Below are 26,870 nucleotides of genomic sequence, written 5' to 3'. Positions count from 1 at the left end.
CTTTCAATTTTTGCCGCAAGGGATATCCAAGTGTTGTAGGAAAAGTACATTATGGAGAGGTAGAGGAATGACATTAAATGTAGATATGCTCTCATTTGAAGCAGTTACAATGGCTTCAGTGGTAAACCAGCTGCTAATCGGTACTCTGGTTTGATAAAATTATGTTTCCAAGTAGCTATAAATGCATGTGAAAGCGAAGATAATTCTCTAGACATGACACAGAAGCTAAAGGTAATGAATGAAATTTACACTAAATCGGAGCCCAAGGCCATAGTTGCAAGCACTCATGCTTCCATTGATGCCGAAACTGGAAGTTCGAAAAAAGTGTTGAGCCATCGTGTTGTCAAAGGCAAAAGCAGGCCCCCATCAAAGAGGAGACAACCTACAATAGAGAAGTTACAAACCAAAAATAAAAAGGTTGGTGGCAAGCGACAAATAAAGAATGTATGGAAGATTTAAATAATGTGATTGTGATATAGTTTTAACAAATTTATAGATAAGTTATGTCATTTGTTTATGTATTTAAATGTAGCCCCCATCACGGACGGAAGATGTATTAAACCCCCACAGAATCGGTAATACTGCATGACACACCAAAAGCTGTTGTTTCGTAACTGCCTGGTACACAACAAAGTGTTATTTCTTATGTAAATATTAAATAATATTCTTTTTATCTATATTTTGAACAAATAATACTGAGTTTTGCATGATGTTTTACAAAATATTTCAAACTACTTGCAGGTGAACTTCGCATGTCCTGGCCCTCTCGATGTTTGATGAAAGACATGGTAGACTACTGCCCCCCATCAAAGTATTTGAGATTTGAAGACGTTGTAGACTGTTATGTTTTCAAAAGTTTATAACTTCAGCAATATAACTCTACTTTGTATTCTTGTAAACTTGGTATCTTTTTGTAACATTGGATATTTATACCATTTTAAGGGTATGAATTATGTTATGGGTATGAGATATGTTATTATTGTTCGGAATGAGGATTGATCAAAGTGTTGGATACTTATATTAAAGTGTTGGTTCAAAGTTATAATCTCATGGGTTTTATTCAATGTAGAACAAAATACATGAAATATAGTGCAAGGAAAATACTTCTCATAACCATTCATAATATTCACAAGTTTGATGGGTTTGAATATTACAATATTGATAAAGGTTGTAAATCTATCTATTACAACCTACTTAACAACATTATACAGTTTGATATACACTACTACTAATTTGTAACTGTTCTTAATCCTATCTAATAACAAAATATTAGAATTGCAAGTCTCCAATACACGCAGTGTCGCATGCATGTATGGTTAATATCTTTCATTACACCATGAAGCTCATCCTTATCATTTTGGATGTCATCTTTCAATTTTTGCATTTGTACCCTTGCACGTTGGAGTTCTTCTTCCCTCTTTTGGAGTTCTTCCTCTCATTTTTGGAGTTCTTCCTCTCTTTTGGAGGCGACGTTCTCTTTTGTACACAATTTTTTCTTCATTTTCTACTTCAATATATGCCCATAAAAAGTACTCGTAGTATGGTTTTTCCTACAGCAAACATCTAATTAGTGTAAGAAATTACAATTAAGACAACAATATCTAAAAAAGGTTGCGCACAAAAATTTTTTTAGTGTTACCTCTCTATTGTAATTTGGATAAGAATAAAAATGTCGGCTTGTATTTTTTGTTGTTTTTAATAATTTTAAACGTGTCATCTCTCCACATAGACATTTTGGAGCATGATTTAAAGAAGATGAAGAATGCGATGAAGACATTGCGTATCAAAAGTAGAAACTGTTCTCGAAATTGTGTTATGCTGGAAATGCGTTATGCCTACATCAGATAATGATCTCTTACTAATTGTTGGTCCAGCAAAAGCAAGAAAGAAAATGGATAAAAGTTAATAGAAACCAAAGTTCCCAAACTTTGGGTAGCTAGTACATTCTTCCTTAAAGTTTCCAAAGTTTCAAAAACAAGGTAAAAACCAATAACAATGAAGGACATATGATAGACTGCAGTTAAATAATATCTAGTAGGTATCATGCATGTAAGTGCAGCACCTAATGTTAAGTAAATGATAATGGGTATCATGCGTGGGTGTCATGCTTGAGATTGAAAATCAAGCACACATTTTCAGAAGAGAGCCTTTTGCAAATCACTTACCCAGTTGGTAAATGATAGTATTCAAGTAATAAGTGAGTTGCAAGAAGCCTATCAACAAGTCTACAAGTTCAAACACATACACTTCAAGCATAAATTACCATATGGAACAAGTGAGTTGCAAGAAGGAAATATTTTATGCAGACCCTAGAAAATATTTATGGGTTCCATAAGTGAGTTGCAAGAAGCCTATCAACAAGTCTGCAAATTCAAACTCATACACTTCAAGCATAAATTACCATATGGAACTCATTCACAAATTTGAACAAACACGTAGAGTGCATTTCTAAAACTAGAAATATTTTATACAAACAAGTAAAGATCTTAACACAAATTTACAAAAAGGCAAAACCAACTCAAGATCCACGCTCAAGTGAAGAATTACATGCAAAAGAAGACACTGAGTGAAATCCCAGAGAAGGAAATCTCTCACCAACTACCACTCAAATCGTAGAGAAGGAAATCCCTCACCAAGATGGAGATGGCCACGGCAACGGCATTGCGTGATGGGCTTGGTCTGCGCGATGAAGGGGTCTAGGGTGATGAAGGGGTCTACACGATGAAGGGCTCTGGGGGTCGTCGTTCTTTTCCTTTAATGAAATGCAGTGTTTCATTTATAAAATGAAACGCTACGTTTCATTAGAGGACTGCAATGCAGACCCCGAATGGGGGACTGTAATAAGAATTTTCCTTACATTAATAGGGAATATTAAAAATATTAAAAGATGTAAAGACATTGCAAATTTGCTAGATAAAATAAATAAGTATATACACTTTTTAATATTCTCATATTATAATCTCATTTTTTATATTTTTTATTTTTTTTAGCTTATAAATCTTTATTTTATGTGTTGTAAGACATAATTGCATGACATTTTATATTAAGAGATATTATAAATTTATTGGTAGTTAAATGACATATTTAAAATGAATAAGAAATATTAAAAAATATATTCTTTGCTCTTATAAAAAAATATATTATTTAAATAATATAGAAGAAAAATAGATAAATTGATATAAAGTATATTTTAGTACATAAAATAGAAAAAATTAATAATATATTTTAAAGAATAAGATAAAAAAAATTCATTATGAATGCTCTAATGTTGAACGTTGAACGTTGAACGTCGGGTTCATGTTGCTGTCAAAGCGAGGACCACAAGAAACAGTAACCCCCGTGGGCCGTTATCCCAAGTCAATAGTCTTCGTCAATGCCGGAAGAATCATCCACCACTAGCCGCCATGGAAATACTTTGTACTAATTACAACCTAGAAAGTAAAAACCTCTCCTTCGCCAGCCATTCACAATTCCACAGAACCTCCCCCTCCCCAAACCAATATTTCCATGGCTACCCAGATCCTCTCCTTCCTCTTCCTCTTCGCCGTCGCCTTCCTCCTTTCAATCAGTCCACCATCCTCAGCCCAACAACAAGCCCCATCTCTGACTTTCTCATCCTTCAAATCGTCGGACTCCCCATGGAGCCCAGGCCAGAACCGAATCCTTGTCTCTCCCAACTCCGTCTTCGCCGCCGGATTCCAGCTACTACCCAGCTCCAAAACGCACTACAACTTCTCAGTTTGGTACCGCAACGTCTCCGGAAGTCCCATCGTCTGGTCAACCAATAAGGCCTCTGCGGTCAACGGCTCCGCATCGCTTGTCATCACCACCTCTGGACAGCTCCGTCTCAACGACTTCTCGGGCCGGAACTTGTGGCCGTGGGATGCCTCAGGCCCAAACTCCAGTCTCATCCTAAGCAATGAGGGTAATCTTTCTTTCGCAAGCTGGCAGAGTTTCAAATTCCCAACAGATACCATTTTGCCGAGCCAGATTATAACTAATACCACATTAGTTTCCAAGAATGGTAAGTATAGCTTCGCAAACTCCTCGAAGTTGCTTTTCAATAACACCGATAGTTATTGGGAAGCCGCAAATGGAAGCCCTTTCCAAATGCTCCAGAATGACGGGAGAATGGTCCAGAATGTAGGGTCTTTCATTCCTGCGGATTTCGGTTCTACAGATTTGCGAAGATTGACGCTTGACGACGATGGTAATCTCGGAATTTACAGTTATGATCCAGATCAAAAAGCGTGGGTCGTTGTTTGGAAAGCAATGCAAGAAATGTGCAGAGTTTATGGCACGTGTGGGCCTAATGCTATATGCATGAGTGATGGCTCGAATTCTAGTACCAATTGTGCATGTCCGCCAGGGTTTCGGCAGCGTTCCGGTGGAGAACAAGAAGGATGCGACATCAAAATTCCGATCAACAACCCGGCAAAGACCAAGTTCCTTCAGCTTGATTATGTCAATTATACCAGCGGGGCGAACAATACGAATCAGACTACTGCTAGGAATCTGGCGGAGTGTCAAGCTAACTGCTATAAAGAAGCCAAATGTCTTGGGTTTGGATTCAAGTATGACGGAAAAGGTTATTGCAATCTTCAACTCGAACGGCTGCTATACGGGTACTGGTCGCCGGGTACCGAGGCCGTCATGTATTTGCGCGTTGACAGTTCGGAGACAGACATATCAAACTTCCGCGGCATGACCAAGTTGCTGGAAACGACATGCCCGGTCAATATAAGCCTCCCTCTACCGCCCGAAGAATCCAGCACCACCGCGAGAAATATAGCGATAATCTGTACCCTCTTTGCTGCAGAGCTGCTCTCCGGGGTGTTTTTCTTCTGGCGTTTTCTGAAGAAGTACATCAAGTACAGGGACATGGCTCAGACCTTGGGCCTCGAGTTCCTTCCGGCAGGTGGACCCAAGCGGTTCACATACGCCGAGCTCAAGGCAGCCACTAAAGACTTCTCCAACCTGATAGGCAAAGGTGGATTCGGAGATGTTTATAAAGGAGAGCTCCCCGATCACCGCGTCGTCGCGGTGAAGTGTTTGAAACATGTTGCCGGCGGCGACGCCGAGTTCTGGGCAGAGGTCACAATTATTGCCCGGATGCACCACCTCAACTTGGTTAGATTGTGGGGGTTTTGTGCGGAGAAGGGTAAGAGAATCCTCGTCTACGAGTATGTCCCCAATGGCTCCCTCGACAAGTACATCTTTCATTCTGCTCGGGCAAATTCCAGAGAAGATGGGGAGCTGGAAATGGGTCCTCTTTCTGAAAACGGCCTGAACCCGATACTGGATTGGGGCGTTCGATACCGGATTGCGCTCGGCGTGGCTAGAGCGATAGCGTATTTGCACGAAGAGTGTTTGGAGTGGGTTTTGCATTGTGACATTAAGCCAGAGAATATACTCTTGGGGGATGATTTCTGCCCCAAGATATCCGACTTTGGGTTGGCAAAGCTGAAGAAAAAGGAGGATATGGTGAGCATGTCACGGATGCGGGGGACAAGAGGGTACATGGCGCCGGAATGGGTTAGATCAGACCCGATTACTGCAAAGGCCGACGTGTACAGCTTCGGGATGGTGCTGCTGGAAATAGTGACAGGCACAAGGAATTTTGAGATGCAAGGGTCCGTGAAGCACAGCGAGGATTGGTATTTCCCGGGGTGGGCATTCGATAAAGTATACAAGGAGATAAAGGTGGAGGACATCCTGGATCGTCGAATCAAACATAGTTATGATAATCGAGCCCATTTTCATTTGGTGGATCGGATGGTGAAGACGGCGATGTGGTGCCTTCAAGATCGACCGGAGAAGAGGCCGCCGATGGGGAAGCTGGCTAAGATGTTGGAAGGTACGGTGGAGATCACAGAACCAGGAAAGCCCACCATTTTCTTTCTTGGGGATGAATAAAGTTTCTCCCTTTTGTTTCCGGCCTCGCGCCTTTTCAGCATTTGTGTAAATTAGCTTGATGTTGTAAAACCGCTTTGGTAAAATGCCAAAGTGGATCTATTTTCATCGGAGTTTAGAATAAAGAAGTCTGCGCAAGTGTGCAGGACAGTTGTATGGTAAAATGTCAGAGTGGAACTTCAAACTTTATCTTACTTGATGAGTAGCAACCTTGCAACCCGGTGAGACTGTCACACACAGATGTGCACTAGCTGTTGGTATTGTGTATATCAAAGTGGGTGATTTTGTATTCATTTCGCAGTTGATGACAACCTAAGGGCTGGTTTAGTTACACAAAATCAAATTATCTCATCTCATATAATTATTACAATTTTTTCAAACTCCAATACAAATATAATAAACAATTAAACTTTTTTAAATTCTAAAACAAAAATTATATTAAAAAATTATATTACAATATTTTATTCAATTTTCAACAAAATATCTTATCTCATCTGAACAACATAACCAAACGAGACCATTTTAAAACGTGGGATCTATTCATCAGGAGAGGTGAGGGCAATAATGTAATAAAGTTGGTAGTGTTTGTTCTCAACGTTGTGATCTATCAACCTGGCATGTTTGAATAATAAGATGAGATGAAATTAGTTGAAATGGTTTATGAATAATAGTGAGATCATTAGTTAAAATAAGATGAGATAAGATGATTTCATCTCACCTCCATATCCAAACGAGCAGAGGTGAGATGGTTTAATCTTAACACTGCAGGCATTTTTTTCCTCCTAAGAAAAAAGGAAGAGAAAAAACGTAGTGCAAAAATATATCAGGAGATACATGCAACTGACTGTTTTTCTTTTCTAAAGACTTTTTCGACCTCAGAGAATTATACAGCAAAAGTATGCCCGTGTCAGGGAAGAAAGAGGTGGGTAAATAACAGAATGCTGACCATCTTCATGCACTGCTAGTTTTTTCTTTTGGGCATTAGAAACTATAAGGATTTTACCCTAATCCAAAGAAAATGCTCCATTGCAATACCTGCAGAAGTGAAAACCAAATAGATGACTACCATATGCTTTGATTTACAATCTTGATAGATAAAAGACTTAAGTACTGTTTTATATAATCCAGTAACCAGTCCCATATTCATCGGTGACAGTGTAAGAGAGAACTTATTAGCACAGGATGCACTTTCCCGAGAAATACCAGCTATGGAAATTATCACTTACGGATTTTCTGCAACAAAAAAGATTGTTCTTGTGTGGAAAAATATGCAACCTAATAATTTGATCTTTGTGAGATAATTTAGGTTGAGCAAAATAGGTTGCAACTTGGACTAAACCGGGCCATGATATGTATGCTTTTTTCAATTGGTTATGGTAAAATTAAAAACAAATTGACCCAAAGGGAAGCATAAAATAATAACTGGTTACCTGTTGCTGAACTTCTCGACTGCCTCAGAGGCATAAAGCAGTGTTTCATTGGCTCTCTCTAGAACCATATAAACCTCTTTCCCTTTTGTAATCCGAGCAATAACCCAGGCGTTATTTTTAGCTCTAATGCATATTTCCAAATCTTTCTCAAGACCTGCATTATCCCCTACCATTTGACCTTTTTCCAAATCAACCTCTTCTCTAACCTTACTTAAGACAAGCAAAGATTCCTGCAACAGAACAATACTTCAATTAAATCGCTTGATTAAAGTAATCAGCTGAGCAAAAATGGGTGTTTCTTAACTGACAAGTCAGCAACCACTATCGAAAATTATGTTGCCAAGTTGCAGGCAACAGAACCAACATTTAACCTAATATGCAAAGCTGAAGGTTTGAATAACATGAAAGACTCCCAGAATAAAAATCGTCCATAAATAATTTTAGATGCATTTGAAGATTGGAACAAAATGATTTGTCTATCCAGTCAATTAATCTAGCTGTCTATGTTCATACACTGACCACAAGATTTAGGCCCCAGACAACAGTAGTGGACCCAGCCAGCAAGGCTTTAGAGGATTTCATCCAGAATTTCTTTTTTTTTTTTTTTTTTTTTAGGGGATTTCATCCAGAATTTATTTTCATGCTAAACTTCTTTGGCAACAACCCAGTATCACTTTTCATGCTTAATCTCAAACATCTTGCAATCACATAGCATAAGAATAACAATAATGGTAATAACGACTGGGTCCACCAGGAGATTTGTCCTCAAGCAGCCAAGGTAATCCGCTCAGCATAACGCTGGAGGCCTCAATGTGAAGAAAACATGGGTCATCATGCTAACTCAAATATATCTAGCGTTTAACCATAGTCATCATTACAATCATGATCATCACCATCATCATCTTGATCATACTCTGATGCAAATATGGATCATCTTGCAATCATACCCTGTTGCCAATGTTTATGACAATACTGACGATAGGAAAGAAAATAAAATGAAAGGAAAAGAGGATACAAAGCAATCAGAACCCAGAGAGTTATTGATAAATGAGTTGCATTTGTTCTTAAGCATTATATTTATATATTATGCGACTCAATTAAAGAGGTGAACACCCAACTAAAGATTTTCTAAAATACTCCCAAACCAACCAACAAGACTGCAGGGCAAAAATAAGTCTTCAAGGCTTCACATCTCCATCTAAGCAAAAAATCATGAATATGCTGGGAAACACCCAGGACATACCAAAGAGGGGAAAAGCTGTTGCAGACTTTTTTTTCTTTTTTTTTTGATAATTAATAAGAGATTTTATTACCAAGAATAGGCACAGCCCAAATACACAGGAAGTATACAAAGGAAATACCTACTACACTCTAGAAGCAGGAAAAAGACAAACAGATTCAGTACATTATCATCATCCCTTACAAAAATCCTAGCCCACAAACACAAAGTACAAAAGAAAAAATTCCGAAGTTCTCCGAGAGAATGCTGTGTCTTCAAAATATCTCTCATTCCTTTCCAGTCAAAAACAACACATTAAACACAAAGGAATCATATTCCATCTGGCAGCTACACATTTCCTTCCCTCCAAACCTCTCCAACATGCAAGAAGATCCACAGTTTCCTTTGGCATCACCCAATATAAACCTGTCCAACTCAAAACCACATACCATAAAGACTGCCACCTCACAATGAAGAAAGAGATGATTTACAGATTCACCATCCTTCTTAAACATGACACACCAATCAGCAATGCACATACCACGTTTTCTAAGGTTATGCATGGTCAAAACTTTCCCTAGAGCAACCACCCAACTGAAAAATGCCACCTTAGTAGGAACCTTCACTCTCCAAATGGTTTTCCAAGGGAAAGCACAACCAGAATGACAAGTCAGCACCTTATAAAAAGAACTAACAGAAAACCTAGACTTTCCAGCATGGTCCCACAGTAAACTGTCCTCTCTTCCCTGCATCACTTTTTTGAATTATAAATTCTTCGCAAAAAATCAGAAACATCATTCACTTCCCAGTCATTTACCTCTCTGATAAAATCAACATTCCACAGAATATTATTATCCGTATGTTGGAGATATTATCTGCCACAGCAGCATTTTGATTCCTTGCAATCCTAAAAAGAGCGGGAAAATCAGATTTGAAAGCCGATTCCCCACACCGAATATCATGCCAAAAAAGAATAATCCTCTTCCCTTCCCCCACCTTAAATGTAATATGTTTCGAAAACTCCCCCCAACCTTTCCTAATGAACTTCCATAAACTCACCCCATACGCTCCTCTAACTTCATTAGAACACCAATCCCCCCACCCATTCCCATATTTTACAGCAACAACATTCTTCCATAAAGCATCTCTCTCTAAATGACATCTCCAAAGCCATTTCCCAAGAAGTGCTTTGTTATACATCCTCAAATTTCTCACCCCCAATCCTCCACAAGAAATTGGTTGACAAACCTTGTTCCAACTAACCAAATGAAACTTTTTCTCCTCTCCTATACCTCCCCATAAGAAATTGTGATAAATTTTCTCAATTCTTTTTGCAACCCCTGCTGGCAAAGGGAAAAATGAAAGAAAATACGTGGGAAGATTAGACAGCGTACTCTTTATCAAAGTAATTTGTCCCCCAGTTTTTTCCATCCAGCCAACCTTCTCTCGATCTTCTCAATCACCCCTTCCCATATGGAAACAGATTTGTGAGAGGGCACCCAACAGAAGACCAAGATACTTCAGCGGCAACGAAGAAATCTTACAATCCAAAATATTAGCCAAATCTGAAATATTGGCTACTGCACCCACTGTAACAATTTCAGACTTGTTAAGATTAATCCTTAGACCCGAAACAGCTTCAAAACATAACAACAATGCTCTCAAAGATCAAAGATGTTCTTGATTAGGCTCACGGAAAATTAAAGTGTCATCGGCAAAGAGAAGATTAGATAATTTAATGCTGTTACAAAGATTCCCAGTTGGCTACCATCATGACTTGATTCTTTTATAGTTACAGTATCCAATATCTTTTTTCAATAAATTTCAGTGATTCATGAGGAACAAAGTTTGAGGCAAATTTTCAGCCCAGGCACATCTTTCCCTACCAGCTGCATATCCACCAAATTCCTTAACCATGCTTAGAAAGACAACAAACCGGCAGCTACCACTTGTCCTTACACTACTGGAAATCATATGATTTTATGATGACGATTTCGGCAAAAGTTAGTATGTGGAACCAACGAGAGCGAAAAGGACAGCACTCTCAACTCTTTGGGAAGTTTATTCAGGAGAAAAGGCAGGTAGAATTTCCAATAAACACAGACCATTGAAAATGCAAAATGAGACTATCCAATTTGGAAGTGAGAAAGTATGAGTTCCTCAACATCATTAAAAAGAAAAACCACCAAATTGACCTCATAAACAAATGGTGTCACTAGATGAAGATCCTGACTCAACATCCTCCACAGTTTACAATTTACTAGCTTTCTTCTTTCTTTTTGATAATTTGTGGAGCTTGGCATGTCTGGAAGCACAGGAGAACGGTATTGGCAGTCGTCGTCTGACTCGGACACCAGATTGCTCGTGCCTGCCCATTCTGGGTTTGCCCGAAGTTGTTTGTCTAAAAGGAAAAGCAGGGATGTTTTTGCCCAGGTTTGCCGAATTCATAATTTCACTTAATTTGATATAAAGGCAATACAATGCATTAGAGCAGTTGGATCTTGAATGCCAAATAGATAAGGATAAAAAAGAAAAAGATTCAGGTAATTTTTTTGTCCTTCCCACCCAGAATAAATAAATAAATAAGTTTAAATATATTCATGTAAAGGGGAAAAAGACAAAAACTCATGCCTCCACACAAACAAACAAGCAAGCATGCCATCACCAAACTAAACTATTCTATGTTGTTTTACCTTTGTTAGGGTTGTAACCTTTCCTGGTGGAGAAGATCTGGATACACTTCTGTCACCATCCACTAGCAGATAACGATACCCACTGACATGATAGGCATTCTCACCACCCCATCCTTTTGAGAGTATCTCTTCAACTTTCAACATCTTCAGTGATGCCTGGCAGATTCAGCAAGGAAGTGTGAGATTCAGCCAGTAGACATGTTTCCTATTCTTGACGCAATATCACTGATTTTTTCAAAGTCTTTAAGCACATAGATAATGAACCCAACATTATATACTGAGCTCCTCGATGCACAAAACTAATAAACCCCCCTGCCCCAAAAAAAAAAAAAAAAACCCCCTGCCTTTCATGTGCAATGTAAAGCGAGAAAGCTGCAAATGAATGAGCAAAACACAGGCAATAAACAATGTCTATTTAGCAAAAACTTTGATCAACATCAAGCGGGAGTGCCAGAAATGACCTAAATATTACTTGTCACACCTTGGGAAAAGCACATTACTAATAACAAGGCAAAAGAAAGTAGCAGTAATACAAGGAGAAAGGAGCAAGCACAACTACTTCAGTCTTGTCTTTCTAGGATTACCCTTCTACTATGTTGTTCCAGTAAATGATTATTAGGAGGAAACAACCGATTTTAGAAAATTAAAAACTTCTAAAAATGGACACTCATTTGAAGACAACCAACAAAAACGTAAAGGAGAAACAAAAGTAGGTCAGTCATTTGGCAGAGTATTATTTCAATCAACAATGGGTATTTTGGTTCCAAGTCAAAACAGTCGAGGGCTTCAAGAGGCATAACTCCATGTTCACTTTTCACATTTTCCATTTCTTTACCTGCTCCTGTTTCTTTTCTGCTCTGAAACTCCATTGTTCCCTCAAGTATGTTTACTTACATGACTTGGTCATTCCCCCAAAACTATGTTTATGTGTATGAAATCCAAAACTGCTAAGAATCTAATGCAAAAAGAAAGAAAAAAAAAAAAAAAAAAAAAAAACCCAATTTCTTATCAATGTATTCGAGAACAATATAATCAGAACTCTCAACAAGTGACAACATTTAACTTCACCGCCAGGAGTTACTTGTCATGCTCATTCTAGAAATATATCAATTCTGAATGCAGTTGATCGGCATCACACATTGACACTGCCGTGTACTACAGAATCATTCTTCTTTGAACCTGCATTGCAATGCTTAAAAACATGCTTTTTTGTGTATTCAAGATGCCACATAAGCAAGCAAAATAAATGACATGATTGGATGTATAACATTGGATGTTGCTTTTCAGTTGTATAATATTTCTCAAAGTTGCCTAATCCTGCTAGGAATCTGCCAAAACTAATAGTATTATATTCAATCAACCTGTAATAGCCCTAATAAGCTGCAAAAGGATATGTGTGATTGTTTGTATGACCCTGTGCTCCGTTAAAAAAAGACCCAGAGAGATGAAGTGCTAAGGAGGAGGTAGAAGGATCTAAAGGAACAAGATTCTGACTAAACAAATGAGATAAGATTCAACAATATGGCATATTTAAGAAAAGTATCCCTGAATCGGTGAGAGGGTGACAGCTCCAATAAGTTAGGCCAATAATTAAGGTATAAAATTTGTTTAAACAAGCAATAAAAGGATTCAGAAGAGACAAAATTGTAATCACTAGAACAGCAAGGGACTGACATTTTCATGAACTTGCTGCTTCACCAAAGAAACACCTTGCTCCCCATTAAGAGAGGCAACAGGAACAAGAAGGATTAAGGTAAGACTCCTATACTGGTAAGCACTGAGATACATTTTCTCCTGTGTCTGCTGGAGCCAAATGGTTGGAGCAGCAGGAGTTGAACTACCATTCTCTGCACCCCATAAGTCAGTCACAAGAAAACCATCATTGCCTTTGGACCACCTGTCTTGCTGTAAGGGTCTTGCAACATGATAGCTGTCATCTCCACCATGGGAGGTATCCCAAGAACCATAAATTTGTTCTAAAACAGAAGCTGAGTGGGTCAATGTAGAGCCAGTGGCAACGTGAGATGCTGTATTTCCTTTGCGTAAATAGGACCAAGAACTTACTCCAGAGGAAAGAGCATGCGGAGTCAACCTTAGAACAGCATATGTAAATAAGCTTATGGTGTCAACCTGGAAAATATTTAATAATGAAGGTTAGAGAGGGAAACAAAATTATTTCACCAAAGATCTCTAGCATCATTCTGTTAACAGGAATGCCGTTAACAGGAATGCCGATCAGTTCTGGGCATCTTGTAAACTTTATGGATGGAAATCTAAGCTATATGGTATAAATTTAAAAGCATAAAGATCAAACAAGAATTTATCCGTACAGGAGAAAGTGTAGTGGAAACTAGCAGGTCCTGAAATAAAATCAGCGAGTAACATGGTTTGTTTCCCGCAGAACCTTCTAGCAGCCTGACAAGTGACTGAAAGCAAGATATCGTTAGAAGTAGGTGAATAAAAAATTGCAAGGAACTCAATCAATAAGCAAAACAGTTACATTTCACCATCACGTTTAATATATAGGAGTCCAATGAAGTTAAAAAGAAGAAAGAAAATACTAAGGCCTTGTATGGATATTGAGATGAGATGAGATGAGATGAGATGAGAAATCTATGAATAATAATGAAATGGGTTTGTGAATAGTAGTGAAATAGTTTGAGTTAAAATATTTTATGGGGTTTTGGGAAATGAGAGAGAAAAAGTTAAATAAAAATATTATAGTTAAAATAGTGTTAGAATATAATTTTTTAACATAATTTTTGTTTTGGGACTTAAAAAAGTTGAATTGTTTTTTGTTTGGAAGTTAGGAAAAGTTGTAATGATTAGATAATGGGTAGATGAAAAAGTTGAAGATTTGAAATTTTTGAGTGGTGTTTGGATGTTATGATGAGATGAGACGAGACCATCTCAACATCCAAACGGGGCCTAAATGTTGAAGTTCCTCCTTTGGGAAGATTTTGGTCAGCCGTTCATAGGTAGGTAAGTTAAAATGTTGATCTTTTTTTTATAAGTAAATGTTGATCCTTAAAGCTACACAATAATAAATAAGACAAAAATAATTGGCAGTTGGAGATAGGGCAAAATACATGAATTCTAATCTAGAAAGAAAGCAATCATACATGAGATCAACTACAATTAATGTCACTTCCCCTTAGTCCAAAGATCCTACATTTACTTTATTCTTCCAGGTGAATGAAAGCTCAGTCTCATAAATATGTGGCACTCAGTTACACTCCTATAATTGTTCTGAAAAAGTGCTATTTTTGAAAGATACAAATGTATATTTAAACAAGAGAATGAGATCCAAAGCATTTTAAGTAGCAGTATAATTATTGGAAGCATTCCCATTTAATGACTCGTGCTTCAAATGAACATGGGACCATTTCAATGACAACCACAACCAAATTAGTAAGGGCATGAAGAAGGTCGAACAAAATATGACATCCCCTTGCTTAACTTGAACAATTACTATACAGTCGATAGAATATAACGCGAAGACAATTTAAGCCAAACACTTAAAAGTAAAACAAATCACCAGAAGATGAATAAAATTGCAAAACTATTGGAAGTTTTGATGGTGATGTTGGAAATAATGACGATAACAATAATACATAAGAGCATTCGTAGTGGCCTCGACAAACCCACTGCTTGGCTATACTTAGCCAGTTCCCTTGAAAACCATCATATAATGAACTAGTTAAATGAACAGTTAAAATAGCTAGAGTCATTTCCGGAGGCCAAAACTGTTGACCCAATTTTGCTGGCCATTCCATTTCTTTGCTTTTTTTTATTTCTTTAGTGTCTCTCGCGCTTTCTTCTTCTCTCTTCACACCTCTACCCTCTAAGAAAAATCAGAAGCTAGTTTTCATTCCTGAAAGCTCTCCTCATTCAAGTTCATTCATGTATGCTCTCTCCTTGGCAGAACCAGAGCTCGGTGCCCCCCCCCCCCCCCCCCTCTCTCTAGGTCCATTGTTGGGTTGTTAATCTTTGAATCATCCCTTTTTTTTTTTTTCCTTTTTTTGTTATGTTGATGGGTCCATGACAGTCAAGCATCTTGTGGACTTCGAATAGGAATTTGACTTCAAATATTTAAAGCGGAAGTAGAAATCCAGTGAAAGCAGTGGAGTGGCTTTAAGTAGGTTGGTCTGAAAGCTGGCTGGCTTCAGCCAAGTGGTTCCATTATTAGTAGTTGTATTTATTAAGGGTGAAGAAACAAGTGTACATATCATTGGAGTTGGGAACAAACAAGTGTCCATTATTTGCTTCACTAAATGCAACCTTTGAACTTTGTGTTGCACAATTGGCATGCCGTGAACTTTTTTCTATTTAAGACTTTTTGCATTTCTTGCTAGTCACTTGCATTATATTGCTACCATATCTGCTCTGAATTAGCACATATTCTATAAGGGTTCAAGTTCTGGAATTGAAAATTATGAACCCATTACCCTCTTACCTGAAACTTTATCATTAGAGAAAAGCAAATGAATGGAACAGGTATGACGTTACATTCTGTTGGTGTCTTTCTGCCAAGTACTATATGTTCTGTTGTTAACTCTTATTTTCACAGAAAGGGGGATGTAGTGTATGCATGCAGTGTATCAAGTACTATATGTTAACAACCCATTTCAGAGCAGTGCACGTTTATATAGTTCAGTTGAATAAAAAATATATTCATTGGAAATATATAATCATTGGAAATTGTCATGTTTTGATTCATGTGTATTTCTTTAATATGGTTAGTTCAAACCAACCATCCAACTGCCATGAGAATAAAAAATTGTCAAGGAAGAATGGAAATAAATATTTAAACTGAATAGAGATAGATTCAGAGAGTTTGTTACATGGTGCTTTTGAAAAGTGGCTAGCTAAACTACAAAAGGTGAATTTTCTAGTCAAATTTTAGCCAAAGAGTAGCTCATTCACCACTAATGATCTAACAAAAATAAAATATAATAGATAAGTATAAAACCCACCGATACTGCTCACTAGTCATGAGGAAATATTGATGAGATATTTTTCAGTAACTATATAGCACAGATCACAACAACCACTAATGCAAATCAGCAGTACCCTGTTCCAACTAAGCTCCCATTTGTAAAATATATGATGAAAATCATAGAGACAGTTAAAATATTATTTAAAAAGAGTTTAAAATACTGGCATAAAAATCTGACTCAAAAAGAGTTAAACCAACTACACACCTAAATGACAGAAGGTAAACAACCACAGCACACCAGAAATCAGATCTTCACAAATAAGAAAAATAATAATACAAAATTCATGTAGAAAAATAACACTCTCAAAGCATTAAACACAAATACTTAGTTTAATCATGACGAAGCTAAGGACTTTCACTCCATATTACTAATGAACATTGTTTCCAAAGACAAACCTGAACTTCAATTGCAGCCTCCCGACTTACAGTTAACATCTGCACAGTTCCACGCTCCTTTAAACAGTCACGGAATGACGGTAACAGGAGTTTCTTGCCAAAAAGAAAATCTGCCTCAAAGAGAAAAGTTACAAGGTATGAGATATGGCAACTTGAGCATTACGTGGGTAGCACAAATCCAATGGGAAGCATTTGATACAGCAACTTCAGCATTACCGCAGCAGCAATTATCCAATGGAGACCGCTTTTGACATGCTGACAATTAGTGACTTACAATGAAATATTTTTAAGTGTAGACAAAAGAAATTTAGATTTAGGATAATTTTGTGGGCATGTGATTGCTTGATGATTACCTCTTAGATAATCAATGATGAAAGGGTACAAATGGGATCGAATTAATCCGCCAGCAGGTTCTTTCTCAAGCAATGCTCTTATGGATCCATGAAACATTAGAAAAAGAGAGTGAATTTCTTTGAGAACTTTTTGTAATGCATCAACCCGCCATATAGCTTCTGACTCATTTTTCTCCACTATCTTCAATAAAACAGAGCATAATTTAGAACTAAGCAAATAAGTGATGATATTTGAACATCATGCGACCAAAACCTATAATTGATGCCATTCAAACATTCATGTAACCAAAATTTAAACATTAACCAAACCTATCTTATTTCATGAATAACTTCTGATGAAGGAAACTCCAGAAAGGATTATAGAATGTGATATACTGAGCACTAAATGTTATTCACACGCAACCACCTTCTCTGGCAAGCATTGGCTGAGATTTCGTTTCTTCTTATCCTTTCTACACCCTTTATGATCCAAAACTGGAAATTGACAGAGTCAATGGATGCACAGACCATACCTTGTTTTTTTCTTTCATTTACCCTGTCAGCTAGTGAGTGAGTTAGATAAGTAATTCTACCACATAATGTGATTCATTTCCCCAAGGCACAAGAATCGAGGGAAAGCTTTCATGCTATAGAGCCAAATCCACATACATGGAATAGAGGAAAATGTCGTCAACACATTGACAATGGAAATCTCCAAAGAAAACTCAAGCCCTATTTTCCTTAACAAGTGGTCGATCCCTAATATGCCGTATGCCATCATATTATACTCAATATGTGTTTCCAAGGCTTAGATTTGAGTGCAAAACAGTAAGCAAATCAAGAAGAATAAAATGGAAACAGAGATATGAAAGAATGAAGTTTTAAATTGATTATGTGATGAGAAGGACCAGTCTACAGTCTGAGATGTAGATTATTCAAATAAAAAGAGGTAGGGAACACTATGCCAGATCTGCAAATGAATAAAGGGCATATTAACATCTATACCTTTTTTATTGGTGAATTAAAATTCACATTATCATCAATGATAATAGCAACTGCTTCATCGAAGTATTCAGTAGATATAATATAGAAATACTTACGAAAAAATACAATACAAGCGAGGTAACTTACCATAACCATCCAGATATCGGGTTCTGCCTCATAAAATACATGAGTGTGCCTATCTGCTTCTATGACCTCACAAGCAACCTCTGGAGAAAATATTCTGTATAAAAAAGAAATGTTGTACCATTAAGTTAACGCTAAAAATACAAAATGAAAACGTATTGATAATGTTAGGATGTGACAAAAGGCCATATTATTTTACTTCGTTTGTAATAGGATTTTAAGCCCTATATATGAGTAAAACCATGCTTTTGTACTCATAATAAACCAATAATTTTTTCTGTTACCTCTTCATTGAAAAAAACCCCAAAGTGGCCCAGTAAATTGCTATGGTATTATGAATGTAAAAGTAAACAATTAAAAAACCGGCAGTATCTTTAACCCAAGCTTCTTTCATCAGAAGTAAAGCAAAGGGAAATAAAGGGGGGGGGGGGGGGGGGGGGGGGGGGGGGGGGGGGGGGGAAGGACATAGCATACACACAAGTACTAACCTTGTAAACGTGATAAGTCCTTCACTTAGCCCTATTACGGAAAGCTGTCTTGAAAAGGGAAAATCAGCAGGAAAGAAAAACAATATCTTGTCTAGCTCCTGTCCTTCTTGTTGTCCCCGTCTTAAATCAAATATGCAAAGTTGTATGGCTTCAGTGGCAGTATCAGCCGATGAAAGTCCCATTCTGTCTTCCACAATTCATAAACTTTGACAGGAGAAAAAAAAAGAAGGGGGGGGGGGGGGGGGGGGGGTTGAGATACAGCCAAATCGTGGAAAAATTACTGTAAAACTCCTAGCAAGAATGCCCAATGATGCTGGAATATCTTGCATAACTGTGGAAAATTTTTAACAAACTTGTCCAAAATCAAACTTGAAAATGATGACCAAGATATCTCTATAAAGTTTAATCAGCCAAATTAGTTTCTAACTTTCTCAATTTAAATCAAGAAAAATAGTGAAAAGGAACATTCCTTGGTCCTCACTTCCGATGAATGCTGCCTGGGAACCCACCACCGTTCAAAATTAGCATATAAAAGAATAAGAGATTTTGGAATTGACAAGGAAAATCAATTCATTGAAGTTACTGCATCTCATAGCAGAAAACTCAATCGAGAATGTAAAAATGAATACAATAGGAAGACGACTCAAACAACCCTTTAACTTTCAATCGAACCAAATTTCTCACTCTTCTTCCAAACACGCAGGCATGCAATGTAGTGTGTTGATAGTGGTTCTTTCAAAAAATTAAGGTAGAATGTCCAACATATAAATCTACCCTGTTACTTTAACATATAAATATCTAGGCATGCGAAAGATGTAAGAGTTTTATTACAACTTGATGCCGCACATCCATATTTTTATGGGTTTATACTAGTTCTAATTATATCACTTAAGTGATGAGTTACAGTGGACACAAAATACTTCTAGATTTCATGATGGCTAGAAGTTTATTTAAGCAGTGAGAGGGTTAAGGTTCTCCCCTACAACATAATTATGCCTCTAGCCAGGAGAGGCTTAGAGGAAAGTTGATGGGGTGTTACATTTCTAACTTGTATTATTTAATATCGTGGATTATAGAAGATGGAAGATCCTTTAAGAAATTAATGTTTCGTGTTAAATTATTTAACAAAAGACACAACAGAGGCATTTTCACAAACAGTTGGAATAAGAAACTCAAAAGGCATCTCCACAGTAACAATTACTTGAAAAAATTTATCAAGAAGATATTTAATTCTTGGTCAAAAAAAAAAAAAAAAAAAAAGATATTTAATTCTCCATCGCTAGAGGGAAAAATAAAAATCGAGAGTTGAATGCAAAATGAAAATGGCAGCTGCAAAAGTGGATCGCCAGTTATGGATGAAGAAAAGTTACCATAAATATGGGGTGCTCACAGGTCGGGCTCTGGGTTGGGGATTTTGCAGTTTTGAAAGAGAACGCCCGGGATTCGTCCAAAAGCTAAAGCTATATGGGCAAATAAGAATCCAGTTTACAGAAGCCAAATGAATTCATGCAACTCACGCAGGGACAAACCCTATTTTCGCTCTGGTATGGAATTTACGTTGGGAATGGAGGAGAATTCTGTTATATGAGGAGTGAATTGTTAGCTCAGTACCCTACCATAGTATCAGGTCATTCACATTGGGCTGAAAAATATTTTGCCAAATTTTACGCAAAAATATTTTTTCTTATTTTACTGAAGGTTGGGAAACTGAGTTAAATGAAAATGAAATAAAAATTAAAAATTAAATAAAATATTATTAAAATATTATTTTTACTTATTTAAAAAAATAAATTATTTATTGTATTTGTATAGGATTTTAAAAATTTTTTTAATAATTATATGAGATTAATTGAGATAGTTTCTCAATGGCCTAAAACTTCTTATCCATATTCTTTATTTATTCTGATAAACTAATTTTTCTCTATTATTTTTTTAATTTATTTCATTTTACATTTTAACTATTTTTTTTTATCTTTTTTCCTTTTATTTTACATTATTGATTTCTAACAAATATTTTAAGAAAAATTCTAATTATTTTTTTTTAAGATAATAATATTTTCAAAAGTTATCCGTTCTTAATAATATGATTTATTTTTCAATATGATATATGATTATTTTTTGCGTTTTCCAAATTGATAAGATTTAATGGAGATATTTTTTAACGATTCCAAATGTCATATTTTAAATTTTTTCCAAAATAATTAAATTTTCAATGGTAATGATTTTTGTCTTTTTCCTAACTATATTATTTTGGTGTATAAAGAGAAGAATTATATTCGGGCCTCATTCTTCACTTTGTTCTTTCTATGGCTTTTTTGCTTTTGCGAATTGCTTCTTCACTTAATCTCTGATAATGAGTTGGAGATAGTTCTCAACAAAGATGGAGAATCAACTAAAAAGGATTTAGAACATGCACTTGGAATCATTCCACAACGTTTTGCAATTTTTCATGGACCAGCTCCAATGTTCAAAATCACAAATCTAAAAGAGCATTATGAAAACATGTATAATTCTACTTAACATGATTATTTAAGATGAGTCACAAAATAATGGAATCTCGACTTCAATTATGAACAACTTGATGATTGTCCTCCTAAACTCTCATGCAATCATACAAGTGAACTTATGAAATTTATTCAAGTCCTCGTCAAACTAGAAACACTTTAGCGCAATCTCAACTCCAGTCAAATCTAATTGAGCATCAATGACATTTATATAGCAAGAAGTAGAAAATGACAAGTTTAGTATCACGTATGTTGTCAATTTGATTTTTTCATTCCTATGTACAGTTTCATTTCGGTATTAATATTTATATGATTTATGCTTTTTTTTTTTTTTTGTTCTCATATGCATTCTCCAGCCTTTGACGCAAAAATAAGAGATTTATGTATCTATTGTCACAAATCTTCACTGCTTATCTGGATTAAGTTTTGCCATAACTTTCATTTGACATTAACGAAAATATGCTTGTTGTATTTTAGGCAAGACATTGATTATTTTAGGTAAGACATTGATATCCATCAACATAATTCACTCTTCCCTTTCTAGCCGCTTCCTTCCAACTTTATCCTCAACTTTAAACTGTGTAAATTGAAGTGTAACGTCCGTCCTTGTGGTGAGACTTTAGAAAATGAGATGAAAATTATTGGCCCTCTTAAAACTTTTTTCCTTTCCATCCTAGGATATAAAAGATTTTATATTTTAAAATTAAAATATGTTCTATAAATTAAAAAAGAGTTACATCAGAAATCATCAAATTATATTAAAAGTCATTTTACAAAAAATATTCTTTCATACGTTACATAAAACTTGCCTAGTCTTCTGTCACACTTCCCTTAGGCCATGTCTGACTTGACGCTTCTTCCTCATTTTGTCTCTGAGAGGAGAGGGGATGGATATACATAAAAACTAAAGTGAGTCGAATACTCAGTAAGCATTAGTTCATACTGTAAAACTATAGTAACATAGGTTTTCATTCATGCATTCCTCATTCATCTACATACTTTACATAAAACATTTATTTCCTTTGAAAATATTACAAGGTGAGATTTTTCTTTAAAAATATTTTCCTTTTTCATAAAGCATTCCCCATACCTTGTACATCCTTCATAAAGAGTTAAATGATTACACAACATTCAACTTAACTCTTTTCATTTTTCTTCTGGCTGGTACATACTGTTACGTCCCTTGTGTTGGGATTAGCAGTCTTTTATATCCGAATTTTGTCCCTGGCCAGAGGTTGGGAATCTCTTTCAATCAGGGCCAGCACTAGGTGCACTACCAGTACTACTTACCCAGTATTGCAATCTGCCCAGTCCTTTGGTATGTATCATCATTCATTCATTTAGTCATGGTTGTTACGTATTTTCATACATTAAAACATCCATTCATTTCCTTTTCTTTCATTCATTCATTCCTTTCAGTCCTTTCCATTCTATTCATTTCATTCATTAGTCCATTTCATTTCATAAACATCATTTAAACGCATAAATATAAACATCATTTCATAGCATAAGCTTAAACATCATCATAAACATCATTTCATAGCATTCTTTAAACATACTTTTATAGCATCATTTAAAATTCATTTCATAGCCTCATTTAAATGCACTTTCATCGCATTATTTAAACATCATTTAAAAGCATCAAGCATAAACCTCAACATTTTCTATCATGAAAATAAGGACAATAGCTACTATGTATAACATTCATTCACATGCATACAATTATTAATTTGGGTGTGTAAATAGGGGTTGGCAAAGAATGTCTTTACATACATATACATTTTAAACATTAATACTTAGCATACTCTCATAAAACATCATTTTATTTCATTTCATAAAGTATCATAAGGAGAAGCATTCACTTTTCATTTTCATATCATTAGAGAACTCTAAAAGAGTACAAACATAATACTTACCTAGACTCCATGCTATTTACATTTTATGCAGTCCATTCATGTGCGTGTCAAATGGCAACCTACATCCACACATAAGCTTAACATCATTTCCTTTTTCAAGTGCATAAGTAACTAAACATAGAAAATACATAAACTTCTCTCCACTACGACTTCCTTCACTTAGACACACTTTATCATCCAAATCTATCTTCTATGTTTTCCTTTATCACGTTTCCTAAATTCCCAACCCATAGCTTGGGACCCACTTGAGGTCACCTTTTCAAACACAACATTCTACTCCATGTTATTATCCTTTATAGTGAACCTCCATGATTTGTTTTAAAGTTAAGACACACAATCACCTTCATCATACTCTTCCTGCCAAACCATCACTTCCGATGCATAATTTGGATCAACCAAGTTATACAACTCAACCTAGTCAATACATACATCTCTTCCTTCATTCATGCATAATCTAACTAATACTTCACTGTAATCTTAACCATGCATAATACACAACTTTAAGCTAACATTAAGGCTTAAACATCGTGTACTCATATTTAAGACAGATTATCTATTACATATGGTAAGTCTGTCCGACATGCATCCAACATATAATCCACTAAACACCCGCTTGTGTAAACAAGCCTCATCCACCCGATACCAACGTCCAACTCAAATACATACAATTATCATGCTTCACAGTCTTTCTCAACCTTCACAATCCCAACACTTCACTTGACATCATGTCACTTCACAAACTACACAACTATCCCAACACTTCACATAATTCCCAACTACTTCCAAGTTGTACCATGATCCCATCACTTTACATGGCATCCGGCCATTGCACAACTACTCAATCACCCCATTCTTCTCACAACACAACTCTACATTTAATCTCAACACTTCACAACATCACGCCATACCACCACTATGTCATAACTGCACAATTCTGCCGCCACTTCACACTACTTATAGCCACAAAACAAACTATTCCACAAAGCGTCATTCACAGTTCCCAACACTTCACAACTACACCACATACCACATTTCACAACAACAGCAAAATCCACAATGCCAATCAAGCTTCACAATAAAATAACTATCGAGGAAAAGGAATAGGAATCATACCATGCATTGGGGCTGACTTGTCGTGTGCTGCTCGATGTCCGGTGGTCTCATGGTGGTGGCTACATTTGTGTAGGGAGGGGCTGTTTGGGTGGTTGGAGCTAGGGTTTGGTGGGGCTTTGTGGTTGTGGTAGGAGGTGAGTTTTGGTCTCATCGTGGTGGTTGATGGCTGGTGAGTGGTGGCTGGGTGTGGCCGTGCACGGTGGAGAGAGGGACTGTGTGGATTTGATAGGGGAAAGGGGTTGTGTGCGCGGTGGTTGCTTAGCATGGCGTGCACCCATAATGGTGTTGGTGGTGGCACTAGGAGGACAAAACGGCTAAGCCTAAGAGAAACAAGGAGGAAGTGTGAGAGAGAAGGGCTTGGGCTAAGCACGAATGAGCATAGGCTCCGGTGGAGGGGATGGTGGTGGGTGGCTATGCTGGTGGCTTGCGGCGGCGATTAGGAGACCCGAGAGAGGTGAGACTCGGGAGGAAGAGAAAGGGAGAGACGTGGGACTGGGGAAGGAGGAGCAAGAGGTGGTCGGCGAGGCTCGTGGGGGCTACTCACAATGGCGGTGTGCGGCGCCGTGGAGAGAAACTGAGGGAGGAGGGAGAGAAAGGCTACAAGCATCATTCAAGGAGAGAAAGAGATCCGTGGTGGGGGAGGCAATCGGAGGTGGAAAGAGGTCGTCGGTGCCATCGCGAGGGTGGTGTCGTTGACTTGCGGTAGCGACAAGGGGTTGGCCACAGTGAAGGCTTGCAAGATAAGGGAGATTGGGGAGAGAGAAGGGGACGTGGAGGGAGGGGAGGAGAGAGAGGGAGGAGGGTAGAGGGAAAGTGAAGGGGGAAAGTAGGGGTGGGCAACGGGGCCCTACCCCCGCTGCCCCGTCCCCCGACCGCTCCGCCCCCCGTGAGGGTGGGCAGATTACCCCATCTGCCGTTGCGAGGTGCGGGGGACCCCGCCCGCATCTGGGGCTTCAAGCGGAGGCGGGAGTGGGATGGGGTGGAACCCCGCCCCGTATATACCCCGCCTCGCTCTGTTTGTAATATATATATTAATTATATATATTATATATAATACATATTATATAAAAAGAAATACCCAAACACAAAACGACGTCGTTTTGTGCTGGGTATTTTTTTTTTCTCTTCTTCCTCGTGATTCCTCTTCTCATTTCTCTCTCTCTCTCTGTGATTCTCGCCTCTCAGTTCTTTCCAATTCACCGTTTGCCTCACCAATCACCATCTTCATCTCCATTCGCGTCGCCGTCACCGACGCAGATTTCCTTCACCGCCTCAACCTCAACATCAGGCGAATGTAAGTAGGGTTCAATGGCTTACTCTCGAATCTCTTTGTGAATCGCCCCATATTTTTTTATCTTTTTATTATTTGTGGATGGAGATTGGAGAATGGGATTAAAGGAGGATGAGATTGTGAATTGTTGAGGATTTGATTGTGCATGTTGTTTTATGAATTGCTTGATTGTGCTCAATGTACTGTGAATCATTGAATTGTTGTGGAGATTGGAGGAGCAGGGGGCGGACAGTTGGAGGTCCACCCCGTCAACATCCAAGAAAATATAAAAAGGCTTATTTGAAAATTAGGTTTGGTTCAATAATACTAAAAATACCCCATTTAAAATAATTTTAGACATTCAAAATATTTTGAAGACTTTAAAACACTGGGCCCCGTTAAAAAAATCATATGCTAAATTTAAAACACAAGTTTGAAATTTAAAAAGCAAAGGTGAGACTCATGATAATCGAGAGAAAATGAGCGGTTGGTCACATGAAGCCTGTCCATTTTCAACCTAATTCTCTCGTCCTCTTGGCGTATTCTATGCACCTCCCTTTCTCAATCAAAATGTAGTTTTTGTTCTTTAAGACTAAAATATTCTATCTTGAAGGCGTAACTCCTTAAGAAGCGTATATTTCATCCTCGAAATCTCGACAATGTCCTCAACTGGCTAGGAGTCCTTTAGTTTGCTTTTCCATTTTCTTTCACACTGGCCTCTCTAAGTCAATAACATCGTTCTCTATGATATTTTCCCCCTCGAATTCATTTCGTGAATTGGGAACACAAGGTGTATGAGTTGGGGTTAGCGACATTGGGGATCTTCTCTTTGAGGGTACTTGGAGCAACGTTTAATCCATTTTGGTTGGTCCTTCAACAAATGTCAACAATACACAAATGGAAATTGGGTCTTCTCGAGTGATTGGTACATAATCTTCACTTTGTCAAACTTACAAAATACAAATGAACATAAAAAAATATAAGTGTGTAGTTTATAGTCCAAAAGCATAAGAAGGATGTATAGACAATAGCATAAAAAGCTAGAAGAACTCTATACATTGTCTTACTCGGTGAAACCACTTTGATTTAACCATTCCACTTGGGCTAGCTTCACATAGAATTTATTGATCACTTTTTGAATCGTCGACCATCGATGCATTAAGGACCCAATTGTATGCTTAGTTGTACTTTACTTATACTCGTTGAAATATCAGAGAGTTTTCTCCCAAAGTTAGGTATGTTTTTTATCGGTCTCTTGTATTGCATCTAAACTAATATTTAATCACGCCTAAACAAGTAGTTTGTCTTCCTCTTAGATGAAGTTGGCACCCCTTTATGATTTCTTAGTGGTAAGAACCTCAACTTGGGGTTGGGGTGAAAAGTCTTCCATCTACATTGGACTATATTGAGTTTGACTCAAGAATGGGTAGTCAATGTTAAGTTTTTGATTTAAGAGATTCATGAAGAAC

At 37.2% G+C, this 26,870-nt stretch overlaps 2 protein-coding genes across 7 annotated transcripts; one reads left to right on the top strand and one right to left on the bottom strand.

Annotated features, from left to right (window-relative positions):
• Positions 1 to 3,369: 3,369 nt before the first annotated feature.
• LOC121257733 (G-type lectin S-receptor-like serine/threonine-protein kinase At1g34300) lies at positions 3,370 to 6,107 on the top strand. Its single transcript, XM_041158915.1, has 2 exons — positions 3,370 to 6,002; positions 6,073 to 6,107. Exon 1 carries the CDS (start codon positions 3,508 to 3,510, stop codon positions 5,914 to 5,916), a length of 2,409 nt encoding a protein of 802 aa, XP_041014849.1. The 5' UTR covers positions 3,370 to 3,507; the 3' UTR covers positions 5,917 to 6,002; positions 6,073 to 6,107.
• Positions 6,108 to 6,662: 555 nt separating this feature from the next.
• On the bottom strand, positions 6,663 to 20,286 carry LOC121257761 (vacuolar fusion protein CCZ1 homolog B-like). 6 transcript variants are annotated; one of them, XM_041158969.1, is made up of 11 exons: positions 19,969 to 20,286; positions 18,599 to 18,802; positions 18,114 to 18,207; positions 17,004 to 17,184; positions 16,867 to 16,905; positions 16,651 to 16,760; positions 13,586 to 13,681; positions 12,930 to 13,385; positions 11,256 to 11,411; positions 7,344 to 7,573; positions 6,663 to 6,948 (listed from the first exon to the last, which is right to left on the bottom strand). In XM_041158969.1, exons 2-11 carry the CDS (start codon positions 18,778 to 18,780, stop codon positions 6,918 to 6,920), a joined length of 1,575 nt encoding a protein of 524 aa, XP_041014903.1. In that variant the 5' UTR covers positions 18,781 to 18,802; positions 19,969 to 20,286; the 3' UTR covers positions 6,663 to 6,917. The 6 variants fall into 6 exon arrangements, with proteins under 6 accessions (XP_041014903.1, XP_041014904.1, XP_041014907.1 ...); XM_041158970.1 differs by having other exon boundaries at positions 18,599 to 18,781; XM_041158973.1 differs by lacking the exon at positions 13,586 to 13,681.
• Positions 20,287 to 26,870: the final 6,584 nt, after the last annotated feature.

This window comes from Juglans microcarpa x Juglans regia, chromosome 3S (assembly GCF_004785595.1).
Source record: "Juglans microcarpa x Juglans regia isolate MS1-56 chromosome 3S, Jm3101_v1.0, whole genome shotgun sequence".
NCBI lineage: Eukaryota > Viridiplantae > Streptophyta > Magnoliopsida > Fagales > Juglandaceae > Juglans > Juglans microcarpa x Juglans regia.
The sequence above is the reverse complement of the archived record's forward strand: the minus strand, read 5'-3'. Positions and strand labels throughout refer to the sequence as shown.